The sequence below is a fragment of the Polyodon spathula genome, chromosome 23 (genome assembly GCF_017654505.1).
Source record: "Polyodon spathula isolate WHYD16114869_AA chromosome 23, ASM1765450v1, whole genome shotgun sequence".
Lineage (NCBI taxonomy): Eukaryota > Metazoa > Chordata > Actinopteri > Acipenseriformes > Polyodontidae > Polyodon > Polyodon spathula.
The window spans coordinates 21,941,278-21,955,748 of NC_054556.1; the positions used below are offsets into that span (position 1 = coordinate 21,941,278).

Genomic DNA, 14,471 nt, shown 5'->3' on the forward strand with positions numbered 1-14,471 from the left:
GTCAAGGTGTTTCCAACAAAAGGCACGGCTTAAAGTGAAATGGGTTATTGACAACCTCTTTCCATATGAAAACGGTGGCTCCTTGAACAATGGTGTCTTTTATGAGGGGCAATGGAATACGAAAACAACTCCAAGAAAATGATAAACAGAGCTGAACAAGCTGAAAAATCATTCTTCAGCAAAAATAATGGGCACTTTTAAGCAACTAATGTGGGAGCTACTGAGTGAAACAAACCACAGCACTAATGTCTATCTTTACAGGTTATGGCTTGTGATGATTGTGTGTAGCCCCTATCTTAAGTGGGTCAACGACAGGATGAGGGCTAAAGTCAACAGTTTAAGTGCTGGGCAGCACGCTGAGGGGGGAGGACTGGTGTTTACACTGGGAACAAAGGACGTGGTGGCTAAGGTAAGTTGATAAATGAGCATATGAGCTAGAAAACCCCCACAATAACCCACAAAGACCCCAGTGTAAAATGGACAGTGATCTCACACATAAAATCATGGAAATTCCCAAATCGTGCAGTAATGTGTTTATTGTTCAGCATGTGGCTAGGCATAATAAGCGACTGTGATGTGTTGAGTGCAAACAAGCTGGCTAAAAGAGTCCCAGTCCCTGGGAAGCAGTCCACAACCAATGTGACACAATTCAGTGCAACAGACATTATTTGCAAAAGTTGAGACGTCTGTAGTAAGTTAATAAACCCTAACCTAACAAAAAAGAGTGAAGGTTCTGTTTTAGAATTCTTATCCTTGAGGATTGCCCCTCAAGATGCAACATCCTGTTTGCACGGGATCTACAGTTTAAAACATCAAGCAAAGTTATAGATAAATAAATAACCTTGACATACTGTAGCTACATCTCACATCTTAAGTACTGACCAGGCTGTAGGGTTTAAAACACAATGCTTTTCTTGCTAGTTTTATGCTTTGTTGTACATATTCTTGCAAAATCTTTTTCAACATAATTGCAATTGTTCTGACATTCTTCTTAACATATCTCTGGCCATAAATCAGTTTTGACTACTGTAACTATTTTCAATTCACATCAGTTATGCATCAGGTCTTCCCGTCAAAATGTCTTCTAAATTCATAACATCAGCTGCTAAAATCCAACAGGTTCAATCAGAAACATTTCATTGGTTCCCAACTCTTCTCCCAAAGTTCACCATTTTGATTGGTTCATCTGTCCCACCTGCTCACTCCGACACAGGTTCAGAGGGGCGGGAACAGGTTTATGCATATACCTAAAAAGCCCAATATATTGACAATAAAAATTTACATAAATCATTTTGGTGGGATAGGGTGGAATGAGGACCAGGGCAGTCGGAAACCAATGAAATGTTTGAAAGAGCGGATTGGATTTTATGAAGGGAAAGAAAGCAGCTAGTTTGAACTGATTTATAACCAGATATGTTTATAAAAATATCAACACAATTGCAATTATATTGAAAAAGATATTGCAAAAATATGTACAACAAAGCAGAAAGCGCAGGACAGTAATGTGTTGTGTTTTAAAGTGCACATCCTGTTCAGTAACACTTGAAGGGGGAGGGAATGACAGAACATACATGGGGGTTGAGATCCCAAGTTTGTTGTGGTTCTTTGCGAAATAGCCATGCAGGGCCATCATGTCGTCTGTTTATCCTTCTCGACAATCAATACCTGTATGTTTCAAACCACAGCTTCCTGCTTAAACTGTAAAGATTGAGCCAGAGAGACGTTAGACTGGTTGCTGTAATGCTTTGGTTTCGTTTGCCTGTTCAAAAAACAGGAGCAATTCCACTTAGCCGTAAAGATGTTTGTGAAAAGATTTTCTTCCCACAAGCACACACTGACATGGAAAATAAACAAGGTAGGTTCACTTAAACATCCATTCTACTCAGATGTATGACATACAGATACTTTTACTGTTCTAGAACTCATGAGAAACGAAAAGAAAGACAATACAAATTTGTATTTGTTGTGTCACTGGTGCAGTACAGTATGTCACTAATTTCAGTATCACTCTGTGACTGGGTGTTGGGTTGGGATAGGGGGAAGGGGGAAGGGGGGGGGTGGGTCGGTGGTGGTTTGTCAATGCTGGTGCAGAAGGAGGAGTTTAAAACAGGCTACTCACTGTCAGGGAGGCAGCACTTTGCAGCTACCCTAATGGGTATTTTGGGTTTGTCTGCATTTAATGCATTGATGAGGGTGTCTGCCGTACACAGAAATGCCTCACTGACAGCAAGGCACAGTGATGCTCCCTGTACCTGCTGGTACAAGTAAAAGCAGATGTAATTTCCCAATATACAGTACCATCAACCTCTTTGTCTTTACTGATTATACTCCTCTGCAGATTTACGGTTGAATAATCAATATTTAAAAAATAAATACATTTAAGAGATGTAATTCAGATATTTTGGAATGAAGATTCACAACAGTGAATTCAAATCAGGTAACAGTGCCATTGGCTTACTGACATTGCTTATGGTAATTCCCCTACCCCCCCCCCCCCCACCCTCTCCCTCCTCCTTCCCCCAAGAGACAGGCTGTCCCTTCATGCAGGGATAAAGAAAATGGCTATTTTGAAGACTGAGCTTTTTCATTAGGAAAAAAAATTAAATATACAATCTGCCAACTCTTAATATAACGACTGTGTATAATGAGAGTTGCAGCTTGCCTTTGACTCTGGGTATAGCAGGTTCAAATTCATATAATTGCTGTCTGCTATTAGAACACTTCTGTCCATTATTTGTGCGAGTTCTCACCTTGTCATTAACATGCCCAGGCTGATAATGATCTTTATAACTGCCTCATTCCTGCAGCACTTATACACTCTTTATTGCTGGCTATATAAAAGTCATGTATCAGTATCGTGATTTCTCTCTCAGCATCAGTGAATACAATCTTTGATCATGAACCACAAATTCAGCGTTTATTACGAAGCAATACAAAGGGCACATGTATGTTATTATTCGTTGTTCAACCCAAATCTGTTGCTGATATCAATAAAGAGGTGGACAGGATACTGGAGTGACAGAGAAATAATGTTTCAGGGTGTTAAACCTTTAACTGTAGCTGCAAGTTTTTATTTCTATTATACATCAAGGATTATAAAACGTTGCTTCAGTTGGCCTGTCAGGTTAAATGAACTATTGTCAGGCAGTAAACTCTTTTTGAAGCTTCTCTGGAAACCCAAAGATTAAATACTCAAAAGGCTGGTCCAGCCATCCAGTCTGTGTGTTGCATTTTGTAGTCACACAAAGAAGTTAATGGTGGAAGCACGCCCTTGGTGGCACAGCCTAAACTCTGTGTCTCTCTGACCTTTGTTCTTTTATTCATTCCTCTGCTCAAGGCTTGTGCAGAACCAGCCATTCAGCGGCTTGCAGCTTCACGGAGTCTGCATTCCATTTGTTACCTCCACCACAGACTAACTGACTTGAGCAGTACCAAGGCTGCCATTCCTCATATCTCTGTTGTTCATAAACTCAAGGATTCCTATTCATAAAAGACTGAAGACAACCCCTGCCCCTCCATTCTATTTTCAGCTGAGCAGAAGAAGTGTTCTATACAGTTTCAGACTTGAATGATAGGTTTCTTTTTAATACAATTAAAATCTATTAGGACCCACAAAGCCAAGGATTAAATTACGTAAGAGTATGCTTACTTATTTAGGTATATACTTAGAGATTAAGATGACTTACAGGAACATCTCATCCACCTTTACAAGCTCAAAGGTATAATGTAAAAGGCATGGTAGTGGAGACAGACCAGTAAGAGAATACACCAGGAAATCAAAAAGTGTGACTTTTCTCAAAGGTGTTAATCAATACAAACAGAAACATACTGTATTAATGGGGGTGGTCAGAACTGAAATGTAATTAGCTCTACAGTATTACTGGGCCAACTTAAATTGCCTGTGACCTGCGCAGAATTCTAGTCACGTTTCACACAAGGTGGACTATTACACTTTCTGTAGGGGGTGTTCTCTCTCAAATGAGCCATGCTGTCAGCTTACTCCACTAATAATCACGCAATCTCCCTATAAATTACTTTTGGGGTCTAATGCCGGTTGATAAAGAGATACATGGGTACTGTGATTGCAGTATGATTGAAATGTCAAAATTCACTGTAAATAAAATACAGCAAGTGCAAGTAACTTACCACTTGGTTTAACTGCCATCATAAGACTCTTGTTCTGTGTGAAAGTGGCTCTAATAACTATCTAATGAATGCTTTGTTATGTACGTCTTTTTACATCAAACCACTACAGGAACAGATTACTAAACCCGTTTCTGCCTGTTTTTTTAAATTAACTTATCTGCATGAGACTGCCTGCTTCAAACTGATTCTGAGCTACTGCGCACTGGACAAATAAATGTGGGACAGTAACACAATGTAGTTTGCTTACTGTACTGGAGAGACATGATAACCCACTGCAACCTGGCAGGGATCAAAGCTCTGTGGAATACTGTTGGCTATTTGCACTTCAATAGAAATAACCCCAAATATCTTTAACTTTACACCACTGGAATTTTTATGGTCCCTAGGTACACCAACATAATCAAACTGCTTCTCCAGAATCGAGCATTTGAAATATTTATGAGGTGCAAAGATCTAATGTCTATCATTGCCATGAATGACAGAGTCCGCTTTTAATATTCAAGAATTTGCATATTTAAGACACTGAGGAAGACTTTTTGTCAAAATATTTGTTATAAATGTTACAAAGCCTCTTTTAGAATTTATCTGAAAAATACATTTAGCTGAAGAGCATTCTTTATACCATTATCAAGGGTACAGCTACTGTATACTAGCTTGAATATATCCTAAACATCAAGTGAGTGATGAATCAGTTTACATGTGGTATCTGAATCCTTACTTCTGTATAGCGCAGAAAGCTCTTCAGTAGGTGATGCCACTGTTTGCCTTAAAAAAACTAGCTTCTCACGAGCACATAAACACATCCTATTGGGAATTCAAGAAAAGAAAGAATTAGAGAGTGTAGAAAAAAAGCACTGGAAGGCTTTCGAGGAACACAGTCCCAAGCTTTAACTGGAATGCAGCATGCTTTAGATCTCAGCTGCCTGCCTGCCTACATCCTGGTGGTCAGATGGGTTTCTAATTGTCTCTAGTGCTTTGAGCAGCAGTGCATGCTGGTACATCGTAATGCATTAAACATCAATGGTTCATCATCTTTTTTTTATTGAATGCCACTCACTGTACAAGCAGCAATCACACACCTTCACACCAGCAACAGGCTGTTCAGAGAGGATGAAGGTCACATGTAAGCACAAGGACCAAGGCAAGCCCCTGTGAATGAACCTTGAGAATCACTGGACTGACATGATGTCCCTTTACAACAGCACTCATTATGGACTATGTTACTGCACATCTTTCTAAAGTCAGTACTGAGTCACCTGGTTCTGTACTGTTCAAATTATTATTTGTTTAAACTAAGAAAAAGACTTTGCCCAAGCTCCCCATTCACTTGACATAGTTGCAAGTAAACTGGCGGAAACTGTGCACTGTATACATCAAAATCTGCTGTGCAAAAACATAATATGTACATTTACTGTAGGCATTAGATGCTACTGAATCCATCTGTATTGTTCTATTTAAATTATAAATGAGGGTCTTTTAGCCAATCAAAGTATCAATTTCACCTGTTGTGCAACACAACACACACTACAAACACACCTCATTCTTACCTTATTGAATTTGACTATCCTTTATTGTTAATATCAGTACAGCTTTCAGCCCTGGTCAACTGAACTTCGTGCCGATGTTCTCTGACTTGCATGCCCCGTATAAACCTGGATTACCTTCTGGATTTCCTATTTGTATTGTATTCTGTATTCCATTTGATTGAGTTTTGAATTGGTTTTGACCTCTGGAAAGTATCCAATCACAACCAATACCTATATACCCTGCTATTGGGGTTATTGAGAGAGAGGCTTGTCAAAATGAATACTGTGGGCAGTTACCAGCACATCCACATCTGAAATACCTTATGCAAAAAAAGAAATTAATTATTGTGTGACAGTAGTGTAGCTTGTTTTACATTTCTATTCATTTTCATGTCATTCGATGGTCCTGGTTAACATCAACCCCCACCACCACATATCAAAATTCCACAAAAAGCAGAAATATTCTGGAGTACATTTTCACATAATGATTTTTAGTACACTTCTCAAGAAGATGAAATAAGATTCATATCCACACACTGTAGTTACTCTCGCCTCCCATATTTTCAGCAGCTAATGTCAGAAAATTCCAGTTTCAACTTACTCAGAAAAGAAAAAAAACAACAACTTTATCTCTAAATCTATTGTGAACTAGAATCTTGCCAGGCTCATCCAAAATAAAGCAACAAAAAATAACAAAGAAGAGTTGAGAGGCCTGCCCAGCGGTGCTGAAAGTTCCTTATCTTATCATGACAGCCCTGTTCCCGTTGAAGGGTCCCCCCCACTAAAGAGAGTAAACATGAGTACTGCTGATACCAGGAGGTACAAATTTCAGGATTTATTTAGATTTATGAAGCAACCTTTACTCTAAAGCACTCAACCCCATCATAAAACAGAACTGAACTGCTTTAGACTCAACTGCAAGGAACAGCCTGGTAACAATCACCATTACTTACAGCGAGAGTCAGGGCCATTGTCAGCTTCTGTGAACGTTAACACAATATGAAATTGAGGGCATTTTGTGGGAGGACTTCCTGAGCATATTTAATGACATAACATTCAGGGCCCTACCACTCCCCTGTACAGTACAGTATCTCAACGAATATGATATCTATAGTATACTTACAGTATGTATGTAATGTAAACTTTTTTTCAGACCACATGTAATCTTTTTGGTCAAAAACTAGACATGCTGTGGGCTGTAAAATAGTTTTACTTTTGTCTTTATATTACAATCACTGAACTTGTTAATAAATCAATTAAATGTACAGCACAGTGTGGAATGTCATATGCCTACAGGTATGAATTTTTAATAATATTTCCATACAGTTATATTATTATCCTGCCACATTTTTTTTTAATGCCCAATCCTAACTGTGAATAATTTAACCCCTAGAAAAGTGTTATTGTTTCACAGCATGGCAACCCCAATAAAAGCTTCTGTATCGCTACACATTTAATTCCCTTTTCTTCCTGATTGACGAAATTGAAAATAAACATTTAAAACCATTAGTCATAGTGAATTGTTTATGATATTACTGCTGTTATAGAACAGATAGCTGCCCAAAATGACAAACCAAATCCCCATTTTTTATTTGAAGTGGCACCCATGAGGGCACTTACCATATATAGCCCCGACTCGCAGGCCACATGACACACGACAACCTCAATGTGCTGACTGTGCTGTTCACTACTTTTTGCACAGTACATTAAATCGACTCTAAACATGATTTTAATGACATGCCTTGAATCCAGGGACCTGATTCCTACTCAACATTATATCACTGAAAACAAAGCAACTCTGTACAACATGAGTGCAGCTCCGGACAACCGTCCTCAAAATAAGGTTTAAGGTTTAAGGTTTGGCTGCCGGACAGGACAAACAAAGGGGTGACGTGTGGTGTTGAGTCCAGTTAACCAAGACATTTCAAATGACAAGTACATTTTTCAGTAATTGATCTCCTTTGAACCGTTTATGTTGCCATTTTACCTCTTGTTCAGTTTCCCGCCATTTTTGGGGCATTACAACAACACAGTTGACCTCTTTACAGAGTAGATTCCCAAGCCAAAGTCAACTCAACAGAAAACAACTCACACTAATGAAGGTACTTGCTGTAAACATTTATCAAATTGTAAGCCCTCAGCTGTATCCATGTCATCGGGATATGAATCTGTACTGAGTGTACAGCCTAGTAGCACTACTGTACTTTTTAGCTGTGCTGTAAAGCATAACAAAATAAAATGCACCAAGCTCCATTTGATTCAGCAAGCAAACAAAAGCTCATTTTACACTGCACCTCAAATCTGAAACTGACAGATTCGTTGGATGGCTTTTATAATTGTGTTTGCTTGAAAAGACTATCTACATTAGCTATTTTAGTAGCAGACACATGGAAGCTACCCTAGTCATATGGCAAGAGCTGGTAACCTACTCTGCATTTTAAAGAAATATGATGACATTTTTATTAATAGAATTAAAATAGTACTTTGATTTGAAAGCATCAAGACATCTGATATAATTGCTTTGAAGTACTAATGGCTGGTCCTCAAACATCCCAACTGACCACTCCCACCAGCCCAGTGCCTTCTGGGCTCCGAGATAGGATCTTATTGGCTCACACAAACTAAGAGTTCGAGCCAATCAGAAACCAGAAAACAGCAGTGACCAATTGATAGGAATCTATTCCAACATCTCCCGATTCCACTCTCTCCTTTCCAGTTCACTCAAATGAATGGAGAGTCTGCTGTGGCAGCCAAAGCACTCAGTCACTACCTAGCTTCAGCCTAGAGACTCTGTAGTGTGCAGAATTATGTGATCTTATAAAATGAGCAGTACCGTTCCGACTCGTACTGTTAATTCATCACTCCTCTGATAATACAGAAAGGGTTTGTCACTAAATTGCTTATGCTACCCCCTGTGTCGCCCTGTGTTAGGAATCAGCTTTCTGCAATACTGCACACTAATGCATGCTGTCATTATTCACAAATGGCCTAAATTATGATGTCCATACCAATATTCATCACAAACGAGTTGCTCTTCAAATCCAGCTATAAATAAAGTCTCTGCCATTTGCATGGTGTATTGCACTGAGCTCACCGTCCTCCTCTTTGTGCCTGTTCGGGGGGGTGTGCATTCTCTCTCCTTGGCTGGGGCTCAGGTCAGTCGTGGTGCCGTGATCAGCTGACATCCATGTGGGGTCGGTCATATCAAAATCCTCGCTGCTCACTGAACTTTCATCCTGCCAGAGAAAGGAAGCGCACATCATCATTCATAGTGATGGAGGAGACCACCACAACATGAAAAAAAACTGTAGGCTTAGCATTCATCGAGTTATTGGAGAAGACGAGTGTTACCCCTTGAGGGTGAACAGCACCTGGGCCACTCTGCTTATTGCTGAAATGCCAATCTGGTGTTGAACTGAGCAGCACTTAATATTCTGAGCATGGTGTTGCATTTCAATTCAGTCAGCTCAGCATCACATTTTAAAAGTAAAAAATGCAGCATGCAGATCTACTGTGTGGTTTAAGCTTTAGCTATTCTTTCTGGATCCTAGCCACCAGGATTATATGATGATCTCTAGACTGGCTATATGCATTGTTTAATTGCCACTATAAAACTCCTACCTCTAATAATTTATTATGATACCCATATACCTACAAGGGGATCATCCATTTCTGATGCATAAAGGTGACTTGGTATGGGAGGTAGATGCAGATAAGTAAAAACTGCAAAATAAATGTACAGGAAACATCATATATAGCATCTAACCTCTTATAAATATAACCCTTTCTACAGTATATTGTAGTTTTTTTTATTATTATGCTTAAAGTTGTCCTCACATGTAATACAGCCTTAATATGCAATATACAGTATAAGACCACAGTTTTACAGTATGCAATACATTTTCATTCTCATCTGTTCTTTAAGCCTCTGTATCAACAATTCTATATCTCACAGCTGAAATTCTCCCCACTGCAGCAGCAGCTAGCCATTGTGTGGTGCATGGTAGAGAAGTGCACTTATGTTTTCCCAATCTCTACAAAATGACACCGTCTATCTTCTAATGAAACAAAGGGTAAATTAATCTTAATTCTATTGCTGAGTTTCAAATTAACTGCCAAAGTGAACTAAACAACCCAACTATTATGTTAGGAAAAAACAAAACAATTTGAAAAACATAAAACACGACACTGCATATTGCAGAATTGACGTTAGGGCTGGTTTAAATTTCATAGCTGGTTTCACAACCCCGATCAGCAGGATAGGTAGGATAGCCCAAAACTATAAAAACATCTCTTTGACCTGTTATTAAATTATTAGGAGAAAGAATCCCTTTGCTGTATTCCTGGCCAAATTAAATTACACATATATATTAATAATGTAATCAGATCCAGTTGATTTATGACTTCAGCTGAGTTAAAAGCTACTTGGGGACCACTCGGTGGACATCAGTTTGAAACCTCCAAGCTCGGCTCCTTGCTAAGTGGCACCTCACCAATGGGAGTGCTGGGTAATGGCACACAGGGGCAGCAGCAGCAGTGTGCAGCCCATCAGGCTTACACACTGTCAGTAACCCAAGGGACAGGGCTACCAGCCCAGCAGGCAGTCCAATTGGTTAACGTGTTTAACTTGCAAATTGGCTTTTACATTATTAATGCATCCTACTCCAGCATGACCGAATAAGAGCTCAATGTGAAGGAATTCACGTTACAGAATTCGGCTTTTCAGTAGAGACACATTTTCAATAGGTAGGAAGTACAGGAGGCATTGTTATAGTATTGTAGGTATTATACCTCATAACAATGATTAGGGATTTAGTAGCCTTTTCAAACTATAGTAGGTGCACTGATCTTAACCTCCCAGAAGGGCTGGCTTTAAATCTTCCTTCACAACAAGTTTAGCCACATGGGCACGCATAACCATCATCTAATTTCACACATGAAAGTCACTTTGATTATTTAAATTTTGCGCTGATACTGAAACTATGAATCCAAAGGCTACAGTTTTTTTATTTTTATTTTCGTGACGTGGCGATATATGAACTCAGAAAGTTTTAAATAACAAATTAAAAAACACAACTCCTAACGTCAGCATAAAATGAATTTATCTGAGGACAGCCCACAGAGTCTTTGGTGGCTGTCAGATTTACAGTTGAAACCGGGTCCCCTGGCTCCTGGTCCTCAGTTCTCAGCACGAGACCAGGCTGCCCGCTATGGCGCTCATCTGCCGTCCCACTTACTGTAGGCAGGTAGGTAGACTACAGCCTCTTGGAGCAATGAATAGCACTCTTTCCCACACTGGGGTCTATTTGAATGATCTAAACAGTGGTGGGTCTAAATAAAGGCACTCTAACTGTGATCCAGCTGGGGTGTCCCCTATGGGCTGATTTTCAGGGCGGTAGTATTAAGATCTGCCACTGTTTAGATCATTGGCCTGCACTGCCTTGATACAGTAAGGCAGTAAATCGAGCTTCTGCAATATGCTGTAAAGTGGATTTTTTAAAAAAATAATTGTATTAATTAAAATTTGCTGTACTGTCTTCCATCCAGGACATATTAAAGTAAGTTTAAATAAATAAATAAATAAATAAATATCATGTGGAGAGGCTATACAAATATATATCTAGCCTAAATCAAAGCAACTTTACTGACTTGTGTTGTCTCTCACAGACACAGGGATTACAGCCTTTACTTGTCAAATAGCCCGTTTAGCACTTTAAAGAGTTTCATCTTGAGGATCATTATCTAATGTTGTACTAAACTTCTTTTCAATTAGGATGCAATGATATTTCACTTAGCTGGAGAAAGTCTTACATCTCCGGGAGAATTCAATTTTGACCTGATATTCACTATGTACTGTATATTTTCATCTCAGGGCAGTGATCTTCCAAGGCTCAATTCTGGGACCTTTACAGTTTTTATTGTTTATTTATGATCTCCCTAACGTATGCCCCTCATCTATACGCAGATGGTACTGTTATCATCTCCTGATGAATTGCTGCCTGTGCCAAATAAGTAAGCCCAGTCAGTGTTTAATAATGCTTTGGTTTGAAGACAAGTCAGTAACATACAGTAATACAACACATGCATGTATGTCAAAGTTGTACTGTAGTGTTTTCTCTAGACAGAAGCAAGTACAGATGGACAGACTGATAGACATTTACTTTACAGCTAAACAGCAGTGGAGTGCACTGTGAAAACATATTGTAGAAAAGCTTGTATTTTTTGTAAAATCAGCAGGATTTGGTACAATAATAAAGATAATGCCAACATTCCCACCTGGTACATACTGGTGTCATTTACACAGCACACTGAAGTTAACTCCCTCCCAGAGCACACTTGCGTTTGCTAGAGTACCTAATCCTCTGAAGGGTTGTAGTCTGTGTCCCAAAGATTTTGGACATTCCGCTACCCTGGTGGTCAGGGCTTATACTGTATTTATTTACAAAAGTGTGTGCTACATATTGTTGTTACAACTTTGTAGTACTTGCTGTATGCTGGATCTTTGGAGCATGAATTTTGGTGAAGCAGATTTTGGGGAAAAAAACAAAAAACATCCATATTTCAAAAAGCATGAGACTATGAGGTGTCAATGTGATCTCCTGGGCTTACCAGAAGATACTCCAATCTGGTCTACCCAGGATAAGATCCTTTTTGATGGTGTAAATTATTCAACTCTCCTGCACCCTAATGGGGGGTAGTACAGTACTCTATAGCCAGTATTCAATATGACTTAGGATTTGTACATGCAACACATTTACAGGTCAGGAATATGAAAAAACAGCACCACACCAAACAGGGAGAAAAAACTAAGAAAAGGACAACAGCGCAGCAGCTGGAATGGCTCTCTAGGGCAGGGGTCTTCAACCCTGGTCTTGGAGGGGCGGTTCCTCCTGGTTTTTGTTCCAACTGTACCCTAAATTACTTAACTGGACCAATTAAGTGCTTATTAGAATCTTAACTGGTATAATCTATTAATTTAGTGTACAGTTAGAACAAATACCAGGAGGGACAGCTGCCTCCAGAACCAGGGTTGGAAACCCCGCTCTAGGGGATGGAACCGAGTGCATGCTGTTCATACATCTTTTAAATTGAATATTCACTTCAATTCACCTCAATTTAGAGCTATCGGAGGTTATGCCAAACCCACTTCTACAACACCAATGGCAATGCTACTCGTGTAAAAGTAAAGCAGCACTTTACCTTTATAACATTGCCTGCCTGTTCTTCAAATTCCCAAATGTTGTTAAAACCCTACCACCTTGGGAACACAGCATGAATGGAACATTCCTGTAATTAACAGGAAATGCAAGCGTAGCACCAGCGCTGTCCCAATCTTTTATTACGCCTGTATTTTTGAGCACATTGCCAGCAGTCCACTTTTTATTTTCATTCATAATGGCATGCATGTACTATGCAGCTGGCGGCTACAAATATGAAGGTGCTGTACAGTACAAGAGAAAAAAGCAAGTTTGGAATCATTTCAATCATAGCTTTGTTTACCTCACCCTTGTCACCTTTGCATTGTTCATTGCTGACTCCAGCAAGCACTAAAGCAAACTGACCACCAGAAGCCAACGGCACGTTTCCAATAACATGCACCTCGGTTGTGAACCACCTTGATAGTATATTCTCCAGGATGAAACCAGGGCAATGTCACACTGGGCCATTGACAGGACTGCAGTGTGTGATCAGAGATACTGTATAACATGTAGGCACAAAGAACAAGATGGTATTGTTGGTGTTATCTGTACCCTGTGAACGGTTGTCAATCAATTGAGATCCATAAGTTGACAAGGGAGGTGTCAATAGCTACCCATGCTCTTGAGAAATGTACTGCATTTCACTACGGCCAGTTTATAGAGTGGGATTTCTGGGGGAAAAAAAAAAAACTAAGAATTTCAGCTGACAGTTGCAAAGTCCCTGATCAAGAGGAAAGGACACAACAGAGGAGCATTAAAAAACAGATAAGTTTATTTTGAAGACTGTCTATATCACAGGAAAGGTGACAATGTCAATAACAAATCACATACTGACAAAATAGATCTAAAAAGTGTATTCACAAGCTCTGTGTCAGTTACAACCAGCACTGAAATGAGGACAAGCTTAAATGCCACAAGCTTAAAATAAAAACAACAGATCTTGCTGTATAATTGTAGTGTGTGCTCTGTACAGTACAAGCACTAGATTCAGTAGAAATGTCTTGGGACAGCTCAGGGACGGCCCGTCACCTTTAAGGTTCCTTGCATCCTCTAGACAGCATGCAGGTCCTGAATAAGGAACTTCAAAGTGAGCACATCTGGACTTTCTCTCACCAGCCTGCAGAACATGAACCTGTTCTGTTATTCTGTACTGTACATATGAGATTTCATTTTAAAATTACAAATAGGATAATGGACTTTGAGAGTCTGTAACAAGCTAATGGATGTATTTGTATACAGTATGCCGTAACACACTCAATCTCATCTGTACACTCCATCATTCTTCAAATAACTTCAGCAACTGAGACTCCCTCCTGTGTCGAGGCAAAGCAAGGTCTAAGCAGGAACAGTGCAGTGCCACTCTAAGAATACCAATGCTGTCAAACTCAACACGGCTAAAACAAAGCACAAGCTCAAGTTCCTGGTGGCCCTGGGATGCTGCTTCAGTTTTTCTGAGTAATTTCTCTCGTAAACAAAGAGGCCAAGCTCAATGAGGCGTTTGTGATCCACCTACACAAATTAGGCTCAGATGTGAAGTACATCAGCCTGCTCCAAAAGGAACATTTACTGTAAACAAAGGTTACATTAAATTGGAAATTAC

General features: G+C 39.5%; 1 protein-coding gene across 3 annotated transcripts in view; it reads right to left on the bottom strand.

Annotated features, from left to right (window-relative positions):
• The window catches only part of LOC121298368 (nucleolar protein 4-like), a 70,908-nt gene that overhangs the window by 28,226 nt on the left and 28,211 nt on the right, over nucleotides 1–14,471 (bottom strand). For all 3 annotated transcript variants that reach the window (XM_041225476.1, XM_041225477.1, XM_041225478.1), the window contains one exon: nucleotides 8,767–8,908. In XM_041225476.1, the coding sequence (XP_041081410.1) occupies nucleotides 8,767–8,908 (142 nt within the window). The remainder of the gene's footprint in view (nucleotides 1–8,766; nucleotides 8,909–14,471) is intronic.